The sequence below is a fragment of the Falco punctatus genome (assembly GCF_963210335.1).
Source record: "Falco punctatus genome assembly, chromosome: 11".
NCBI classification, from domain to species: Eukaryota; Metazoa; Chordata; class Aves; order Falconiformes; family Falconidae; genus Falco; species Falco punctatus.
The window spans coordinates 2,433,795-2,455,734 of record NC_137591.1 but is presented as its reverse complement, the minus strand read 5'-3'; the positions used below and the strand labels follow the sequence as shown (position 1 = coordinate 2,455,734).

The 21,940-nt window shown below is 44.9% G+C and overlaps 1 protein-coding gene across 3 annotated transcripts in view; it reads left to right on the top strand.

Moving 5' to 3' along the window:
• PDE4B (phosphodiesterase 4B) overlaps positions 1-21,940 on the top strand; it is a 216,198-nt gene that overhangs the window by 109,489 nt on the left and 84,769 nt on the right. Inside the window, exon 1 of one of the 3 annotated variants that reach the window (XM_080407257.1) lies at positions 12,124-12,796. The exons of the other annotated variants lie outside the window; for them this stretch is intronic. Coding sequence (XP_080263383.1) covers positions 12,750-12,796 — 47 coding nt within the window. The 5' untranslated portion in view covers positions 12,124-12,749. Of the gene's footprint in view, positions 1-12,123; positions 12,797-21,940 lie in introns of those variants that run through there. 3 annotated transcript variants of the gene reach the window in all.

Genomic DNA, 21,940 nt, shown 5'->3' with positions numbered 1-21,940 from the left:
ACACTTCCTTTTATTGAAAATCACTCTATTGTGGAAAAAACCCTGCGGTGTAATGTTTAATCAAAAAGACATGATGGACAGAGAACAAATCTTTCTCATTTTAAAACATTTATACAAGGAAAAAGAAAATCTATCAGCAGCAAGCGAGAGAATCTCCAGAGAACAGCAAACACAAGTTAAGGGCTGCGAAAGAGTTTCACTCCCGGGTTCAGTTTTGCTGCATGGAATGTGATGTTATAATTCTGTAAATTTTGTTTTTAATGATCCATTTCCCCGGGTAGCCTAGTGGTATAATTTAACAGCAATAATGTTTTGATAATCTGTTCAGTGCATAGAAAAATACCCTATAATTTATAAAAGTATAAAAATTAACAGTAGAATTAGGGAATGGTATAAAATTACAGATTTATAGAATAAATAATTCTGTAATTCTTTGAAACTTTTTCTTAGAAAAAAATACCAACTTTACAGTAGAATGTAGTAGGTAATTATTTCCCATTTATCTTTACAGATAATTTTTTTTTTTAGAAGTCAATTAACATCTTTCTAATTGAAATGATACAGAGATTTTCTACAGTAAAAACACTGAGGAATCATAAGCAGAATAGAATCAGCCAGTATTTTTTAAACTGTACTCTCCAGTTCCTTTTAAATAAGTTCCTTAGGCCATGTATATATACATATATTTCTAGTAGAAGGATCTACCTACTTTCTCTGACTACAGGATTTTGATTCCTGGACTATTTTCCTGTTGTGGATGTGTTTGTTAAGAGTGTAGCTCAGGGACTGCTGTAACAAAACAAGCTTTTGCCTCTGGTACTGCTAGGAAAAACAATGCTGGTGAAAATCTCGAGAGTTTACTCTTCAGGCCATTCAGTATTCTGACTGCTGCATGGAATCGTTTGGGTTGGAAAAGACCTTCAAGGTCATTGAGTCCAGCCATTAATCCGGCACTGCCAAGGCCACCACTAACCCATGTCCCTAAGCACTGCATCCACACGTCTTTTAAATCCCTCCAGGGATGAGGACTCAACCCCTTCCTTGGGCAGCCTGTTCCGGGGCTTGACCTTCACCTTTTGGTGAAGACATTTTTCCTGATATCCAATTTAAACCTCCCCTGGCACAACTGTATGTTTATGAATGTAAAGATTTGGAAAGTGGACGTTGTGAAGACCAGCATACGCATGCTTCTTGATCCTGCTGGCTGAAACAACCACGCCAGCTCTTGCCAACACTGATACAAGAGGATCTCCAGTGGTCCAGCATCTTCCTGGGTGTCAGAAAGGATTTCACTCCTGACCACAAAAGCTCTGTAGCTAAGCCAACCAACGAATCATTACTGAGCTTTATACAGTAGTTTATTATAGAGCGAACAGTGTTTAGCTAAAAGTCGGTGCTAACGATAGTGCTTCATGCTAGGGCCTGAGTAAAGTACTGACAAGTTTCATGGGGGTGGTGGTGCTTAATAGTGCTTCAGCCTTTGTGGCCAAATGTTGTTCACAACAAGCGGTAGCAGCAGCACATTGATGGTTATTCAAGGTTTTAAAGTCTCCTAAATGAGTAAATGTTACCTCTTGATTATTTCAGTTTTGTCTGTCGCTTAAAGGTTTGCTTTTGATTCTGGCGCAGAGTGTAGCTAAATCCAAATCTACCAAAATCTTTTAAATGGGCAAGCAATTATATTTCTTAGTGTAATTCAACAAGTTTATTGTTTTGGTTGATACAAAGACTTACTACTCCAATAATTGAGATAAGTGTGTTTTTATTGTGTTCTATTGCTAATAAAATAGTTGTGATTTAACATCTTGCTGGCTAAAAATAGCTAGACCTTGGGCCTAATTACAGAGTTTTCTTTTGCTTAAGATTGTGTGCAATGGAGGTTGAAAGGGTTTGTTTCCAAGGAAACAAATGCACTGCACTTGCCTTGCATCAAATGTTTCCTGTAAGAAAATGCCATAACCAGGCTCCTGGGAGAGAAGAGTGTCGGGAGGTAACGGTGGCCTGTGCGGAGCCTTTTTCTAAAAACGTCTGGGTTTGTGTTTTCCTGAAGCTGGGAGCGTATTTCTCAAATCACTGTTTGGGTGCATGAAAAAAGCAGTGTAGTGTTAGCATCCTAATTGTGGTGTCTCGGGCTTTGTCACCCAGCTCAGCGGGTTTTCTTCTGTGCAGGTGTCCTAAGTGCTCTTGAAAGATTCCACAGTGCTACAGGAGCATCCTTTCCAGTTAAAAGACACCTGCTATTTTATATTACAGTTCTCCTTTTACATGTAGCTTTTATTTTCCATGTTGGATGAAGAAAGTCAACATATTTTGGGTAGACGTATTTTTGGCGGTTTATGTGGCAAGTGTACAAAAGTCTGCCTGTAGCACGTGCGATGCAAAAAAGGGCTGAGGAGTGCAGAGGGGAGGTGCTTCTTGATTTCTTACCCTTTACTCTGAAATTTTGCTTTCTTAGGGAAATGGGAGCAATAAAAAACGGTTTAAAAATTGTAGTAATGGGCAAACAAATTGGAGAGAGCCCAGATACCAAAGTCCAAAAGTTTTGTGTGTATGTGTGGTGTTTTTTTCCTCCCAAAGTTGGAAACATTTAGGAAGAGCGTGCCTTCTCTCTGTGCCTGAGACAGTGATATTTAGAGGGGAGGGAACGTAAGTGATAAGGAGTAACGGTTAAATATATACACTCATGATGCCGGGCTGCGATGTGGACTATTCTGAGATGCATGAGTAAGTCTCTTGAAGGACTTAAACCTCTTCATGAAATCTGTTCTGGGAATAGTATTTTTTTATCATATACCATAGGTCATCCAGAAAGCCAGGCAAGAGCAATCCATAGAAAACATCACTGAGGATGGTGGGAAAGGCTTTTCCAAGGGGCGTCTCTGCCAAGAGAGGCAGACTTTGTGCAGAACAAGTCTGTCCGTCTTACCAGGTCCGGCACGAGACAGGACTGAAACATCTCATTTTAGCCCTGGCATCTTTAGGAACTGTGTGTTTCTACCTATAGTATTGAACTGCACGGTCAAGATAGATTAATCAGCTTTATCTGTTTGAAATTAATAGGTGTGTATTAAATGATGTGCGATGTAATTTTTCTTTCAAAATGTTATTATAATGCCAAACCAGTAAAATAAATGGATGTTTTCTGTGGGGCTTTGGCAGAGCTTGCACTCTTGAATAGCAAGAACCTCCATTTCCTGCAAAGCCTTTGCTGGCAAAAGGGAGATACTTCACCTAGTTCAGAGAGAGAGGTGCTTCGGGGATTGGTAAATCCCGAGTCTAATCCCCTGGGAGAAGCGGTGCCTCCAGCGGCGGCGGGAGAGGTGCGTGGGTGCTGTAACACACACCGGCATTGCCCAAGGCTGCCGTACCCTGGGAATTAGATGCTTTTCTGCCACTGGTAGTAATGGCAGGAAAAGGAGTGTTATCTGGGCAAACACTTTCTGTACTGTTGCGTGATATAAACCCCTCCAGTGCACCTCTGAACAGCACACGTGAAGCAGATCCTCATGAGGCTGTCATCGAAAATGCAATGCCTGGAATAGAAGTAGATATTCCCTCAAATTCTGCCTGGGTATACCTGTTCTCTAATTAGGTTCAACAACACACTTAGAGAATAAAAAAATAATAATGACTCTAAGTTCCCTCCGCGTTTCTGTATGTCCATTGTTTCTGTTTTGCAAAGCTGTGTTCCCACCAGGGAAGCTGGGAAGATGAGGGAGGTGCGTTCCTGATGGATGTACCTGGAGAATAATGGTTCTGCGATTTCAGTGAGAACAAAATGTAATAGTCACAGAAGTCACAAGATACGTTGCTAAATACATGGGAAGAGCAGGTTTGCGAAGAACACATCATTTTTGTTCAGGCCCATTTCAGCATGCACTGCATTTGAGATCTCCTTGCTGGGGGGTCCCAGCAGAAGGCGTTTGGATGGGTGTTGGAACATCCGTCCAGCTCATATATACATTAGTTTAATGGTCACAGGATAGCACAGGTATTTGTAAAAGACAAGGATGTATGAAACCAGTAAATGTTGTGGCCATGAAGCTGTTATCTTCTTGATATAGCTTCCAAGTACGTTTCTTCATGTTCACTAACCTTGTTGTTAAGCTGGTTAATACTCTTGTTTTCCCCTTGCTCGGCCGCCGAAGGATTCGAGTGGGTTCCCCACGCTCTCTGTGCTTAGGGCCTTGCGGTTATACACGAGCAGAGAGCCAATGGAGCAAAAAAGGAGAAAGCGTCCTGCACTCAACAAAACAGCAGATTCTTTCCTGCCCCCGAGTGAAGGAGATTTAAAACCAGACACCAGGAGCACTCAGAGGAGGTAGAGGTCCCGGCAGCATGCCTGAGCCACCCTGGAGCTCACCCATTTTGGACCTGATGCAGAGCAAATTACTGCCATGTGCTGTAGGAATTTTGCAGTGCGCTGGGCTCCGTAACAGGCATTTAAGGACAAAGCATGACTTGCTTTGTACAGCTAACTCTGGGAAATGTTCTGGGATAATGATGGCACATTCACTGTTTTCAGATTATTTTAAAATTATTACTGTTCTGATTTTTCACAGTTTTAGCATGCCAAAATCTCCAGGCTTGGATGAATGCATAGACATGCATATTATTCTGCTGCTGCAAGTTAAAATGAGAGTGATTTCAATATGAAAAAGTAACTATTGTCAATATAAGTTACTTCTTTGTTACAGAAATATAATATATCATTGAGAGGGGCGTTTCAACGTGCCAAGGAAATTATGTGTTAAACAAAACCTTAACATAGGTAAGTTTTGCAATATCGTCGTAGCTTTTTTGGTTTTCAGAAGGGGTCTGAGAAACTGAAGATTCCTTGGTTTTCAGGGTCCAAGGTATTGTATTATCTTCCTTAGGGTGAAAGTCAGGGATTGTAATATTAGCTAAAGGTCAATGGAGAGCCCTGTTCCGAGCTGCCTCCCTGTCCTGCCCCAGACGGTTGCACTCCGCTCCCACAAGGCACGCACTGCTGGTGTTCTCACTCTGCTTGCTGCTCTGAGGACATGGTGCCTGGCGGTGGGTACGGTGGAGACGGGCTGTGCTGGGACCAGCCTGCTTTCAGGAGCTGGCGGTGGCCGTTTCATGTCTGAACAAGTGCTAAGTGGTAAATTTGCAAAGATCTGGAAGCTTCTCCTCATGGGCTTCACTTGGGATCACCACGGCCATGGCCAGTGGTGGATGTAAAATACACACTCACAAGTGAGGAAGCATATAGGCAACGTGATTAAATTTTCCTGTCTGTTCTGGGGCTTCTTCCCTGTCACAAAATCAGATGTAATAGAAAATATTTTAAAATATTTTCATGCAGATGGATTTGTACTCAAAGGAAATTGAGAGCATGATGGGTGTTAACATTATGGGAGAGAGCAGAAAGGAGCAATCTGAGTGCCTGAGGAAACTGCTGCTTTCCCTTGTCTCCTGTCAGGAAATAGCTCCTTAAGTACTGCACTTCGAAATTGTCATCTGCTTGTTTTAACACAAAATGCCATCATGTAAAAATACCCCTTTTTCAGTCAAGGAGCTATGAAAGCTAATGCTTGCAAAAACTAAGCTTAAAGGGTTGAAGACACACACACACACAAAAAAAAATGTGTTGAGGGTTATAAGTCATAATATTATGACCTATGTTAAAGAGGCAGTTATTTTTTTCACATATAAATCAGTGCTGTAGATGAGGTCTGGGGAAGCCAACAAAGCTTGTTGCTGCTGGGTGCCTTCCCGCCCGCTGCCCCGGTCCTCATGCTTTAGCACGTCCAGAAATCCTGTCCTTTACGTAGGTACCTAAATTGGAGTCCAGCTTTAGATGCTCAAGTCTGAAAACACCAGGGCCACGTCAGAGCCCAGGGCTGTGTTTATGGGGATTTATTACTCATCCAGAAGGCGTCCAGCCTGGTGTGGGGCTCGGGTTTTCTTCCTGGCCTGCAGCAGGGAGTGGGAAGATGGGAGAGCATGCCGGCGTCGGGCGTTTGTTCTGCATCTGCTTTTCCAGATGGCTCCGCGGATGGAGGGGGGGACCCAGAGTCACGGCTTGGAAAGCTCGGGAAGCCTCGTGACGCGTGATATGTTACCACCTAACTACTCTGAGATGTCTCATCTGTAATTATCAGTCTGCTTACAGACAGGTGATTATATTCTGATATGCAAGGAATTACAGCACTTTTTCTCGGTTACTTCATTTAGTTTCATCCAGGAAGCAGCCATCAGTGTTTCTTCCCTAACCGAGGTAATACAGCAACTGCATTTCCAAAGCAGTGGAGCACTGAGAGGAAATAAATTTCATCGTAGACATAAAGCCTAAGTTTCTGGTAGTTTCTGTTTCCATCAGATAAATGAGGCTCGGTTTTCGTTTAGTCACTTCGTGTGCTGCGGTGGGAACTCGCATCCCCTGCAGCATCTCTTCCACAAATTGGTTTGCAAGAGCTTTAGAGGTTGGAAGTAGCCAAAGTGGAACATAAAATTAAAGCTCCCTAAAGGTGCAATAAAATTGTAGATCAAAATATAATCCAGATGGAAACCTGTGCACTGCGTCTACTTCTTCTGTATACAGCACATTCCCAGCTTTGAGATTTTGGTGTGCTCTCACCGAAAATGTGCATTCCAAACGTGTCTTCATATATGCTGTTGACATAAAATAGATAAAAACTCTCCCACTAATGAATTGCAAGCTAAGTCAGTACTAAGACCCCTTGGAGATGGTTATGAAGAGCGTGGTGCTCAGTATTCACAAGCCAGCTGCCGTTGTTGATTCATTATGTTATTTTCTGTTGGAAACTTTTCAGAAATGTTTGCTGGGAAGTTGCAGGATGGATCAAATATCAGCGAGCTGATTCTCCGTGTTTTCCCCCTTTTATTAGTTTCCCCTGTTTCTTGTACAGGCTCTTTCTGACTTTCACTTACCCATGCCAGTCTGGCTCACTGGGCTGCAGTACAATGTCAGAGCCAGGTCTTGCAGGTCAAGGCAGGCTCTGTGGTGTAGAAGGTGATGCACCACGCATCACTCTGTGCCCGGTGCACAATTCTCCCTGCGTGGCGGCCAGCGGCAGTGGGCAGAGAGGTTTGGGGGCTTCCCTGAGGGCAAAGGCTGTGTTCTTTTCTGAAAGCAACCACCGTCTCTCGGATTGACCAACCCGGTCTAGTGGAAGGGGCCACTGCCCATGGCAGGGGGTTGCCACCAGGTGATATTTAAGGTCCCTTCCAACCCAAACCCTTCTGTGACTCTGTGTTTTAGCCCCTTTTGTGTGAACCATCTGCTTTCAAACGCCTCCTCTTCCACGTTAAGTTGCTTGGCTTGAATGTTACCCATTTGAAAATACAGTTTTATTTACGGGAAGAGAGGAAGGAAGGTGTTGGTGAGAAAGATGGAGGTGATGTGTCTGTTTCGAAAAGATGAATCGTCCGGGGGGGGCACTTTGGTTTTGCATTTGTGGAGGAAAGATTCAGGGTATATTGATAGCATCGCTCCAGAAACTGCAGTTTCCTGCTGCCAAGTGACTTCTAGTGATACTGTTTTTGGAAAACGTAAAGTGCTTGTGCCATCTCCCGCCTGTATTTATCCAGAGCTCTGCAGACGGAGTTCAATGCAAGCGTAAGGCAGTGTGAGGGAGCCCATCATTCACGTTCGGTGCCTCTTAAACACCGAGAGCACAGGTGTAAGGACTGCACCAGCTGCAGAGCAGGAGGGGAAACAGCCCTGAAGAGCTGAGTTGACAATTAAACAGTCATCTGCATTGGCGAGAGATTTCATTGAGCCTCTTCCTAGTGAATACATACCTGTCATTATGCTAGCTACTTTCTGCAGTCCAACACCCAGCTTATCTTAGCCTCTTGTTGCTGCGGGGTCTTTGGCATATGTGTTTTGCAGAAGAGTCTGCGGGAGATCCAGGTTGGATTTTGGAGCTCGTAATTTCCTGGCACACCAAATTACGTGCAGGTTTCAAGTCATCTTACAGCAGGTATAGCTTATAATTTGGTGAATAGAATTCCAAAATTCAAGAAAAACAGATTATCTTAAAATTATGTTTGATAAGCTAATTATTTTGAATGGGTATATGTTTTATGATTGCATTCCTTAAATAAGTGTATTTTTCAGTATTAGACAGAGAATACTGGTATTTAATTTAAGAGTTGGCAAGGTAATGTTCCTGGAGCAATTGGGTCAGTCCTTGGGCAGCCTATTTAAGAGAAAGAAGGAAATTAGAATTGCAAATCAGTATTTCATCATTATGAGTCAGTGTGGCCAGAAAGAAAGAATGAACGAAAAGCTTCTGCGTGGCTGAGTAGTTGGTTTGGTGCACAAGCAATCGCATCCTTTCCAAATCAATAGATAGCTTTGTACTCTGCCAAGCAGCCTGTGGCAGCGGCATGTGACAGAAGAACCCCAATGATAGAAACATTTGTGAAAGGGTCGATACTGCTCTGCAGCACAGCTAATAAAACACCGGCAGCAGCACTGGAGAAGTTTGCTTCCGAGTGGTTTTTCAAGCTTTTCCATTATAAGCTAGGATGTTTGCATGTTATCCTGATTATTCCAATGTTAACAACTAGGAGGAAGATAAAATATTCCTCTAAACATATTTAGTATTCTATTTATTTCTCTGGGGTGAAACACCCAATATACTCTTGCATTAGTGTAGGGTCTTGAATCTGGAAAGAAAGTCTTTAATAGGGTCTTTAATCTGGAAAGAGATGGCATCAGATGTGCCTATTTTTACAAACGTGCTGCGATTCTGGTTTGTCTCAAGATAGCAGAAATATCAGCTGATTGTTTTCAGGCTGCAGTATCTGCGCCTTTCGAGGACAGGGAACATTCCTGCACCTTCACAGCAACCTGCTGTTGATTGAGGGAGTAAAGGTAACGAAGTGCCGAAGGGCCTGGAGTGTTTCAAGCCGGCACGCTAACAGGCCAGCTGCGCAATAGCTGCGTTATGTAACTTTTCTGAAAGACATGGGAAAAAATTACATGCTAGTTTTCTAGCAAATGGTTTTGAAGAGCCTGTGCAATTTTTCACAAAACATTTGACGTGGAGCATCGCTATAGGGGCTGCCAGGATGGACCAATGGGACTAGGACTCATCATTAGTAGGGCTTGCAAAGCATTTTATCCTCTAATTAATAAACATATTAAATAGGTAGATGTGTCACCCAATGGATAAAGATCAGAATGAACAATTTGATGGTTTTTTTGAAGTATGTAGGAGTAGGAGGCAGGGCAATCAGCAGTGCTTAGACCCAGAAGTGAGGCAGAAGGGGGTTCTCATCATAGCCCCGAGAGTTATATTCATTTATGTCATGTTGATACTGCAATTGCTAGTCTTTCATTTGGGTCTTTAGTGGAGGATAATTATTCAACTGTCTGAGAAGCTATAGGAGAAAAAGCCAGGAGAATGACTTATTATCCTTCCCACCCAGCCACCATTTGATTACTGCCATGTTCCCTGCAATTATCCACATCAAGTTCAGGATGCTAGATGAAGGGAAGAGTTGGAAACATGAAGGGAGATACCGTACAAATGGGAGCAGGGAGAGAAAATGCATGATCTCGGTGTGGTAGGATAGAAAAGAAGCAATAGTGCACATAAATGTCTGTTACCAAATCAGCAGTGAATTGATTTTGCCTTTTCACCAAGAAGAATGAGAATAATGTTGGAGGCCGATGTGGCAGGCTTTCTATTCGAGAGGGACACGCTGGTGTTCCTTCCCAGGCATGGGGGGTGGAGGGCACAGCCAATTTAAACCTGGTAATGTTTTATTGTACCAGCCTGAGAGCTGGGGAAGAGCTAAAAGAGCAGAATCATGTCGGGCAGGAGGGGAACACCGAAAAGGAATTCCTTTGAATCACTTGAAATTGTGAGAGTTTTCAACTTGTTGGGTGCAGAGAAGCTGGTGGAGTGACAGGTGGGAGATTTTGGGGGGTGACAGTGGTTTGTTGCCCCCCGAGCCCACAACGTTGCCATGTCCATTGGGAATGGCCCAGAGGCTTGGGTTAAGCTCATTACATGAGCTGAATTTCTCTTATTTGACAAAAAGTAAACTAAATTTCAACCTGGGCCATGGGGGGAGTTCCTGAATGTAGCTCTCCCACAGAGTGGTTTTCATTTATGAAACCCCTATGAGGTGTATCGGTGGGTTTATGCTGCTGGGGTCGGCTAGCCTGACGGTGAGTGCCAGGCATGTACGGAAGAAGCCTGGGATGCTGGGCTTTACGTCGCCAAAGAAATGGAGGACACAGCGGTCTAGAAATTCCCACAATATTAAGAAATGCCCTGAAATATCTTTTGAGCCGAGTTTTCAACTATATCCAAATCAGCATGCATTTCCAGCATAATAGACATCACTTTTGAAAATATAAATTCTCCTTTTGAAGGCAGTAACAGCAGAATTGCTGTCTCTGCTGGCTGCATGTAAAAATGGCCATTTGTACAGCTGCCCGTTATTCCAGCAGTACCATCTGCAGGCTGGGGTTGGAGATGTGCATCTGTCAGTGTACCTGTATATTTATCTCCATCCATGTATGTTTGTGGGCCTTTTTCATGTATAAGATGCATAATTCTGTAGCCTACACTGATTATTTGCCGCTGCGTGTAAAAACTGGCTCATTTCAAAATGAATTGACCAAAGTGGAGATGCAGCAAAGCAACTGAGGCACAAACCGCGCGTTAGGTATCCGTACTCATCTTTACAGGTACGCTCACTTTTCTATTATACTTTTAAGTTGCCCCTACGTTTTTATAGAATGGTTTTTGATGTCAATAGAATAAAATATGGTTTAATGTTTCATATAACGGTTAAGGAAGAGAAGTGCACAGTTCTTCAGTCTGAGTTTTGTCTTAGCTTTGACCGCGTTGGTGCAAACTGCTGAGTTGTGACTTAGTAGGTAATGACATTGCCAGGCTACCCCTTCCTGTGTATTTTGAAATTGGATTTGAGATCTTAATTAGTAAAACAACTACTCATTCCCCTTTCCAGTTCGGACTTAACTGCAGGGTGGGGTGGTCCAGCAAGGTTCGGGTCTCGGTGTAAGGGCAGGCTCCCCGCGCCTGGCGTGCGATCCCCTGCTGGGTGCCCCGGGCTGCTGTCCCCTCTTGCCACTTTGGGAACTCCCCGCTCTGTGGGGAGGGAACATTATACATCGGTTATGACCCCGATGAAATGTAAAGCCTGTTTATACATCGTCTATAGAAAGCCCATTTATACATGTTTGCTTATGCATTTGATTTCAGCCGATGATAAAGTCCCTTCCTTTTGGTTGTCAAGGTGAAATGTCTCGAGACTTCACTGGGAGAAAAAAAAATCCAGTAAACGGCAAATTTGCTCGTACATGCTGCGCATTTCTTGACATTGAACTTTTTGTTTCCCCAACAGAGGGAAGCGCAGCATACGCTCCAGCCTCATTAGCCTAACCCCCTTCCTTGCCCCCGCGCTGGGGTGGGCGGAGGCGCTGCCGGGGCAGGGGTGCGTGGGCAGGTCCCCTTCAGCATCCCCAAACCCTCGCGCTGGCGCTGCTGGAAGCACTTTAAAGTCTCCTTTATTTATCCAGACCCCCCTTTGTCCCCAGGTCCCCTCCCCGGCTCCGCAGCCCCGGCGCTGGTGCAGCCTTGTCGAGCGCTGGCGGCAGCCCCGGGGTGGGTGATGGCGAGGGGCTCCGCGCCCCCGGCTGCGGAAAGCCCTGATTTTGGGAGCCGCTCCCCGCACGGCTCCGTGGCGGCTGTCTTCCCACCACCCACCCCCTGACGTCTCGATGCACCAGGGAGCTGTGCTGGGTTTGATGTTTAGCGGCGGGATTTAGATGTAAATCTTGTAAAATTCCATTTTATGCAGAGACACACAAATCTGCTCTGGCTCAAAGGCTCTGGGTGAAGTTGCAGCTGCGGAGGTACCTGCTTGGAGGATTTTCTTGCAGGCAGAGCACCTCTCCAGCCAGGCAGAGGGAGGGCTGGAGAGGCAGCTGTGTCCAGAAACACAGACCCGTCCCTGAGTGACAGGAGTAAGGCAGAGCGTACCCGTGTCTGTGCAGAATGACCCCTTGCAGGGAGCTCGCAGCCCTCGGAAAGCTTTGCTGTCTCTTCTGGTTTAGCGGATTGGACGAGCCAGGCCTTTTGCCATAGAGACCTGCTCCCTCCTGGCTGTAGCCCCTAACCTGGGCACGGACCTGGGTCCCCCCGAAGCCGCCTGCACCGCAACACCCCAGGCATGTCATCCCTCATGTCCGTGGTGCGGAGCGGGTTACGCAGGAAGGACCTGGGAGCGGAGTTTCTGCAGCATGAGAAAACTTTGATTCATCTGTGAAGGTGGTGAATGAACGAGGGATGTGACCTGGAAAGGATAAACAGGAAAATAGGGATGTTTCTCCAGCTCGGAAAAGGCTCGCTTTTTTTTCCCCTGCTGTCTCAGGATCACTGGAAGGGATTACACAAATGAGAGCAGGAAACTGCAGTCAGGGTTTTGCCAGAAATAGATTATTTTTTTTCTTCTGATATAAATGAAGAAATATGGGAGTCCGTAGAGGCTGTTCCACATGCACCCTCACATTTTGATTGCCAAGTCATTTGCATTCGTATATAAAGTGACATCCACCCTGCAATGGGAGCTGACATGTAATCACAAAGAATAAAAACTCCTGGAAACATCTACGTGCCACTGATACAACTTCAGAAAGACAGAAGTTTGAAAGAAGCAGAAAATGTACTGAATATTTTCGGACGAGTAGAAGGAAAGTATCGTCTTGGAAGATGTTAAATATTAATTTTTTACCTAATCGTCGTCATTCGTGGATTTGGTAAGTATTCCTAGGTTTTGTCCAGCTAAGGGCAGTTCTGGTGGGCAGAAGAGCTTGAAAGTCTGCAATTTTATGTTTGCAAAAAGCAGGTGCTAAAAAGAAGCATTGATAAGGATATGCATGTTCCTCAAGCTGTAAAATTGTCAGGGTGCTTGCTGACTATTTTCTTTTCTTCTGTCTTTCCTGATCAGATTTTGATCTCACGACGCACCCTCACGACGCCTAGTAACTGGGGGGTGCGTGTGCAAAGGGTGGGAAAAGGATGGAAGATTTTGTATCGTGCTTAATTATTTTTGTTGTAAGATGTATATGAACATGAATTTTCATTTAAAAAATGACTCACTAAAACGTCTTTTCACTTGGGTGATTTCATGGTGTTACCTCTGTACCTTCTCAAGTCTGTTGTCAACTACTGTTGCATTTTAATAAGCAGATGGAGCTGCCGCTGCTGCCTCTGCTCTGATCTGGCTGTGTTAGGGCAGAGGGAGATGGGAGGGGACCTTCAAGGGCATGTCCTGCCACAGGTGCCACAGGTTTGTGCTTGATGGACTGCCCAGAAATGGGTTTCCTTTCCATAGGTAAAGGTCCGCTGTTGGAGTTAAGATATGAAGTCATTGGGTAGTGTGAGATACAGTCTTACAGTTGCAGATACCCCATCTAGTCTGTACAGCATCTTGTAAGAATATAAAATATAGAGAAAATTTATATTCTAGATATTCAAATACTGTATTCTTTAATCTTACCTATACACATACATATTTTGGTTTTACACAGAATTTATCCTACGTAATCTTATTATTACTTATAATCGTTTAACTGTGGCTCTCTCTGCATTAGGCTTCAAGATGAACCTATAGCTCAGTATTTGTATATATTAATAAAAATATTGAGGGTCTGAGTCTTTAAACGGTCTGTAAAGATACACAGTCAGCTTTCCTTCTCCAGATCTCAGAGTCTGCTCATCAAGCAGAGCCATGTGTGGTGTTTCAGGGACAGGAGAATGGAAAGGTAAATATATAAAGAAGATGGAAAATGCACTACTGTATTATTGGAAGACCTCTGGTTAAAGCAGATGTTAAGAAAGGAAGAAACAAGGACCCCCTGGAAACAAGGAGGCAGCAGGAGGGGGAAGGAAGGAGGGTCCCACCAGCTGCTTGAGTTGTCCATGCGAGGTGTTGTACGTCCTCCCCATCCCAAGGACCCGTTTGTGTTAATTAAATTTTAATTAAAAATTAATTTTTATCAATTAAAATTAAAATAGTAAAAAAAATAATAAAATTATTAAAAAATAAAATTTTAAAAAAATTAATTAAAAAAACCCAACAGCATCTGTCATTACATTGCATAGACATTAGGGCCGTGTCTTCCGCACTCGGTGCGGCGCTGGTAAATCGATAGATAGCTGAGACGAGAAAGATTGCTCTTTCTCTGCTGCGCTGTGGGTTGGGGTGGACGGCGAGGTCATTATCCCTGCTGCTGGCCATGCCAGCCTGGCAGAGCTGGGTCGGTGGCACAGTGCTGCCCTGGCACCCTCTGCCCTTCTGCAGGACAGACCTGGTGGCACGTGTCGCCTCCCCTGGTGGCATGGCGGCTGTGTGCTCAGGAGGGCAAAGTGTGCTGACAGCAGGAGCTCCTGCCCTGCTGAAGAGGTCCAGCACGTGCTGCTCACGTGGGCGTGCTGGCGACCTTACCGTGTTCGTGCTCTTTGACTCTGGTATTTGCTCCCAGGTTCCCAGGCAGCTGCAATGCTTGCAGAGTAATAAGGACCGTGCAGTGAAGGTGTCAGATGTGCAATTGCTGTGCAGCACGTTGCACAGTCTCGTAGTTTCAGACAAGCACGTTGCCAAAATTTGTCGTCTTTGTACCAAAATCCTTCAGCTTTCCTTTCTCCATACATGCCCATTTGTCTGCAGCGGTAGAGGACAGTTCATATGTGATACCCAGGTGTGCACGGGAGATCCTAGGAGCATCTTGGCAAGCAGTGGCCACGGGATTGTCAAAATCTGTATAACATTGCCCCTGCAAAATTGTTTTTGTGCACGAGTTATCTCCAAAGGCACCTGGCCATGGGGGATGTGTTTTGGTGCTGGCAGATCAGGCTGGGTGAGCTCAGGGAGGAGGATGCGCCTTTGCTGACAGCTCTCAACATCGTGCCAGATCTGAAGGACGGATATAAGTGAGGAATCATGTGGCTGCACCTGACACAGTGGCAGGTTGTTGCTGAGCGTTAGCAGAATCCATATTAGATCTATGTAGATACAGAATTATCACCACGGCTTCCCCTTTTGGCAGGGGGAGTTGTTGGTTGGATTTAGGAAGTTCCTCTTGAGATGGAACCCCAGTAAGCTAAGACTGAGGGGTATTGGATCAGGAGGAAAGGGGTGGGAAGCATTAAGTTGATTTGCCAGAATTACAAATGCAAGGAAGAGGAGAGACTGTGTGCGTTAGTTACGGACAGCGCCAACACCTGCACAGAGCAGAGGATGTCACAGAAACAAGCGTTTCATTCAGAGAAAGGAGACGTACATTTTTGTAGCTGCAAGAGCAACATAAGTCATTTTAGCTTGAGGAAGTGCAGAACTCAAATAAAAGCTCAACAGCACCATAATCCTGAGAGGGGGGGCTGTCAAAGATGGGTCCCGGAGACAAGTGGAGCTATTGGAGCCCATCGGATCAGTTGGAGAAGTTTCAGGTCATTTAAAACTGTGCAGCTCAGAGGGAGCCCTGCCACTGTGTTGATTTACAAAGGAGAGGATAGGCGTTAGCCTATAAAGATTCACTTAACCTGTGCGCAGGTGGCGATAAAGCACGTTCTTCGCCCCGTGCTGGTCTCATAACAGTTTCAGACTGAGTCTCGCCAATCATGACCATTGTAACCGGCTGGTTGCTTGTTCAGGGCATGCGTCGTGGCTGAAATTCATTAATTACTGTTGGCCATTTGCACTGTATCTTCAGGCACTTTGTTCCTCTAGTAAGTTTTCAGTCCTCTTCTGAACTTGTCTTTCCTCTGTCCCATCATGCATAAGCAAACTCTTCAACTAAAATTAAAAAAAAAAAAAAAAAAAGTATTGTAGATGCTGGTGGAAGCATAAGTGTTCACTGATCTGAACTGTCTAAAACACATTAATTAAATTAAACAAATCAACCAAGTAGCCATTCGCTGCCAGGTGGGTATGCAAGTGAACAAATAACTGCTCCATATTGCAGAGGAGTTGTCAAAACCAGATCCTAACGAAGCGTTTCAGAGAGGCTGTTTTAAACGGTGCAGCCTGGGGCCAGCTGGGATGGCCTCTAGGTTCAGAGCAGCGGGTTCTCCACCAGGTTCAGTGGCCCAGGCTGCCCGCAGCAGCTGTGGGTGCCCCATCCCTGGCAGGGCTCAAGGCCAGGCTGGACGGGGCTGGGAGCAGCCTGGGCTGGGGGGAGGGGTCCCTGCCCGTGGTGGGGGGTGGGACTGGGTGGTCTCAAAGGTCCCTGCCAACCCAAACTGTGCTGTGAGTCTAAGTTCAGGAGAGGAGCTGGTGGTTCCCGTCCACACGTGGGTGATGCGGGGGCATTGGTTGCTGCTGCTTTTCGGTGGGGAGAGGGGAGGGCTTTGCGCCGTGCTGAGGGATGCTCTGGCTGGACTGGGGCTTTGGAAGCTGTCTGGGGAAACGGAGAATAGTTGTCAGCAGCTGAGTGCGCTGGCATGTCAGTTCTTCTAAACGCATGGTGGAGAAACGGGAAACTCCGTGGCCGGCGCTTGTTCATAGGGACGTTTTAAAACTCCTGTCTGTCCCCTGCGCAGTGCTGAAGGGCAGCTGCCTTGCGCCGATGGGCGAGTAGAAAAACTCTGGAGACAGTGAAGCGGTGCAGGGAAAGGGCAGGGCTCTGCTTCTGGCTGACAGCACGGGCATGGCCTGGAGGGGCTCCGCAGCCGGCAGGCAGCTACAGTCCGCAGCTACAGTCCGCAGCTACAGTCCGCTGCTCCTGGCCGATCCTTGTGTCAGGACTGAAATACCGACACCCTTATGGTAGGGGTGATAAGCACAGGGTGCAAAACAGCCACCCTGGCATTAACACTTCCAGCTCCGTTGGTTGTTTGCGGTTGGAGATAAGGCTGGAAGTACTTTTCATACTGCGGTGCCGTATATACTGACTATGATTTTTATTTATTTTTATTTATTGAGTTTTGAAGTACTCAAGTTTTGGTCCGGGAGTGAATACTCACCAATACTGTGGGTAAAAATCTGCTCGACCTTCAAGTTACCTTGTTTTCATGGGGCTTAGCTGTGACTTTAGACGTACTTGAAACATTTTGGTTGTCTTCACATATTAATTCCTTAGCCTTCTATAAATAGGTAGTGTCTTCAACAAAGAAATGATTTATATGCAGAGGGTAGGTTTGAGAGACAGAACTCAAAAATCTGTAGGCACAATTTAGAAAAAGAAGGCCAAATATTTCTCTTGTGCTCACAAATGGCTGTAGGAAGAATAAAGAATACGCTCTTGAAATGTGTCTGCAGCGAAGACAATGCCTGGCTGAAACGAGATTTTGAACAATAAAATAATGGGGATTTAATTGAGTCTGAGCAATGCAGCGTTTGCTTTCACTGTTAGAAGAGCTGGTTACGGAGGGATTCTGGTGGAGGAATGGTGCTTGGTATTTAGTGACCTTTCCCTTCCCTTCATGCTGTATCTTTTCAAGTTGTTCCTGGCTATATTTTCATGCTGGTTTCGCAAGGCAGAAGATAAAAGTTAGAGCATTTGAGGCTGCTAGTGTTGTCTTTACATTATCATATTTATATTCATTATCTCAACTTCCAGTTAAATAATCTGTGTCACTTTATTTGGATGGCAAACTCTTTTTAGCCAGGTTAATGTATATCTAGATCTGTCATGCACGTGTAGTTGTTTCTCCAGTTTCTCCTTCTCCTCCTGGTTGACTTGTCTAAGACACAGAAGCCCAAGTCCTGACGTGACGCAGACAGCCCTCGCCGTGTGGGTCCTGTCGGGGTGAGCCTGGATGGAGGAGCTGCCCCGGTGGTTCAGCAGACCCGCCTGGCTTCGGTGGGTCCCCAGGGAATGCCCTTTGGTTTAGGTGGCATCCAGAGATGACCAGGAAGCCACGTGCTGACTTTGTTACACAAGCCCAGGTTCTCCTTGAATGCTTTTAGAGAAGGCAGTGGTCTTCATCCTAACGAGGGGGGACACCGTTGGTGCTCCACTGGCTTGCAGAGCTCTGCTGATTAGCTTCCCTGCTCTGCAACCTCTAAGCATGCTTCTGTGTCTCTGATTTTTTTACTTCCCTCATCACCATTGTGTATAAGCTTGAGAGATTATTTGTAATAGTGCTGCAGAGAGTTAAGATAATTTTATTTCATTTTATTTCTTCCTACGTGATCCTTCCCACCCCCCCCACCCCCCACTCCCCTGGCCCCCTGCCCCCCCCTCCTTCCCTGCTACTGCAGCCGTGCCCTGAGACCATGTCCTGGCCACCATCACATTTCCACCGCTGGTACCCGTTCCTCCCAGCATCTCCCCCTCACGTGCTCCGAGATGCTGTCTGGCTCTTCAGACAACCGCTGCGCAGAGCGGTCCTGTGCTGCACCCCGGCTCACACAGCCGGATTTAATGTCTCAGACGAGAAGGGCTGGATGAGCTGGGACAAACCCTTGATGAACCGAGTGAAATGAGTCCACGTGGCTTCACAGCGTACAGCAGTGATGCACTGGATCAAACAGTATCATGGGTCGATTTCTTACTGAGTTTGTTTTCATGTTTAACAGTTAGATTGATAGAGTTAACACATCTTCATATGCTTTCCTTAAAAAACAAGTAGAAAAGATAAACTGCTGTTAAAGGCTTGCAGTCATTTTTCTAGAATTTATAGTGATAGCTGCATAAAAAAGCAACAGAACCATACAAGGAATTGGGGCAGGGGGGAATATATCCTTTAAAATGATGATTAAATCCCTTTATAAACCAAGCAATGATTTTGTTACTTTGGAATTTTATTTTTTCTTCCAAACAAATTAAACTTCCAGAATTTAGTGAAGAGCTGTAGCGCTTTAATACATTTGCCATCTGCAGTTTCTAATACCACTCTCTTTGTTAATTGTACTGAACAAAAAAAAATATTCTCCAAATAATGGGGAGCTTTTGCTGTTGTGAACGCTGAAGCAGCCCTGCTTTGGTGCAGTGCCAGGAGTGCGTGATTGATCGTATCTGTCTGAGCTGTCACCCTGAGAGGAGCAGCAGACCCGGGCAGGCTGGGTGCAGTGCTGCTGTCTCGCAGAGCTCTAATTTTGCTGGCCCATTGACGTCACTGGGAGGTTTCAAACCAGCCCGGAATGTCTAGTAAACTTGCACATAAATGAAATAATAAAAGCCTGGTAGCTAATTCACAAGCATAAAAATGAGGTTTATTCTTTCGGAAAACCTTTCCTGTTTTGTTCTTTTTTTTTCACAGCCTTTATCTAGTTAGCATTTAAATAAATAAAACTGAAATTCTAATAAGCATCGAGGATCATCTGTGATAGATTGAACAAAGGCTATAAAAATGCTGCGAAAGGGGAGGCTGGAGGAGGGGCAGCAGGAGAAGACCTGCTGCTGCTTACCTGCTACATACAGCCCAGTCTGCCCAAAACTGCTTATTATGAATAGTGCCATCATGCAGCATTTTAATAATTTTGCCGGGCGTCTGCACAAACCATCTGTAGTTTCGTAAGCCCTGTGATGCTGCGGCTATGTCAGATAGATCGGTTGAAATGGAGCGTGGCTCATTATAACATTGCCCTGCTGAGAAGTACTGGCACCTCCACTCGGATGGATGCTCTCTGTTCTTCCAAAGGTAACCGAATGGCTTTTTTTCCTGGAGTTCAGACAGTTTAGAACATAATTTTACAACACTCATAAAAAAATAAATGGGCTTTTAACATCGTTATGTTACATGGAATGGTATCTTTTTGTATTCTGCGTCATGAGCTTCAGGATCTTTCTTTTGTAGATGGTTGCCCTCCAAATGACAAAGCAAACCCAAAATTTCACTCATTCCTTCTGCAGGATCCAGATTTCAAACCCGTTTGTCACGGTGGTGTTCTCTGAAAAAGCTAACTGCCCAGAGATTGCCTTACGTGCTAGGAAGTTTGTAGCTAAAAGAAATCTTTATCCCAGTTATTAACCTCTGTAAAAGAGGTTTATGAAGAAAATCCTGATAAAGCTTTAGAAACAAGAATCTGTATTCCTAAGCCTGCTAAGATACAAGAGTGGAAAAAGCCCCGGAACTTCTTAGGAATGCTGAGACCCATTTTTGCATTCCCTGGTGCCGGTGCTGTGCCGTGGCGCAGGGAGCAGTGGCCTGCATGCCCAGCATCGCCGCAGCAATATTCCCCCAGTATGAACCCAGAGCAGCCTGGGTCAAGGTCAAGACCCTGCCATGCACGTGTGCTATAGTAGTCCTTAGGTATGTTACCACCTATTTTTCCAACTTTCTCACCTCGATTGCTTTACAACAGCATCTGACTCCCCAGCTGACTGAGGAAGGGCTGATCCCTGACCAACACGGGCCAGGCACTCTTGCCAAGTTTCAAATTAAACCTTTACAGCAATAGCCTGAAACGGAAAAGAAAGAAAAAAAAAAAATCAAACCCAGCCAGCTTCTGACAGACCATTTTTTATTGTGGACAGAACATGTTTTCCATAGTTTTATTCTTGAAAACAGCTCAATAGTTTTTGCGGGAACTTTCCAGGCAAGTTGCATCCTGAGCGAGCCAGGCTGGGCGAGCAGCCGCACCACACTGAGCACTGGGGTTTGCAATGGGAAGCTTTAAACATTTTTTACTGTGTGTCTCCCTCCGAGGTGTTTATACCTACTGTGTGTAGGTGTTAACTCCAAAGAAAGTTTAACAATTAATGTAAGCTGTAACAACCAGCAATTTAAACTAGTTAATTCTGTAGTGGTTAACATAATTCTGAAACTTTGTATAAACGCTCACAATTCCTCTTTCATGGTAGAAGACTTCCCTTATTTCATTTTTCTTTCTGTTTACCTGTTTGCCTGTGTGAAACTTGTGTTTTAATACAAGTGTCAGATGTGGACTTTGCTGTTAGGAGGATTCCCTTCAGCCTCTCCTTTTGCTTTCCAGAGAGCTGCTGGACCACGCACAGCATCTGTGACAGGAATGAGGGGCCCTCTATTAAAAGCCACATGCTGTGCCCCCCGATTTGCTATTCAATGTGGAGGAGCAATGCAAAGGTTTTCCCTAGCAGCTACTCCCTGAAAGCTGGAGGACATGTGAACCTGATGTGTGTTCGTATGTTTTCTGTGATGAAAGCAATAGGTGTAGGTCTGCTACTGAAATGACAGTGAATTAAACTAGCCCGAAGGGCCTGATTCCATTATAAAATTTTTTAGAAGCCATGGATAAAGCACAATAGGTCGATAATGTAAACTACTGGAATGAATGCCGCATTTGATGATGTAAGTAATACAGTTTTGGGGTAGGAATATAGAAAAAGCAGAGGACTGGAAAAGCAAATATAGCAGGTGCTTGTGAAAATGCACAGGTAGTAGTCTAGACAATTGCTTCCACAGGATTAAAATCTGTCACCGTTAAAAGCCTATTAAAAGCAGATTTGCCACATTTAAAGGAGCATATATTGTATTGCCTGCACTGGCTTAGAAACTCTTTCAGTTTCGATGGTTTGGCCCACTGTCAAAAGCACAAGCATGAGCAAAAAACACAGCATATGTGATTGGTGGGTTTGTTTATAGAAGTAAGAGAATTAGGAGAGGAACTGAATTTGATAGACAGTATATATTTGGCTTTTAGGAGAGCTTGAAATACAACTTTGAGTATTCAAATTGACTCTCATAAGGGGAGAGCTATAATACGGCCCGAAAGCTGGCTGTTAGCTAAAGACGCAAGTGGGCGGTCTGGGGAGTGTCAGTAAGATCTTAGAAGGACAGGCTGCTTCAGGGAGCCCGGTATTAATTACCTAGCCTGGAGGGATTAATGTCTGCAGAGAAACAAGCCAAACTCTTGTTGTCTAAAGGTTGAAAAAACAACGAATAAATACGTGGTTTCTTGCATATTAGGCAAAGAGAAGGAGAGGGAGCTGGGAAGGGTGGACAGCAGCGTGGTAGTCCTCTGGGTACGCTGGCAG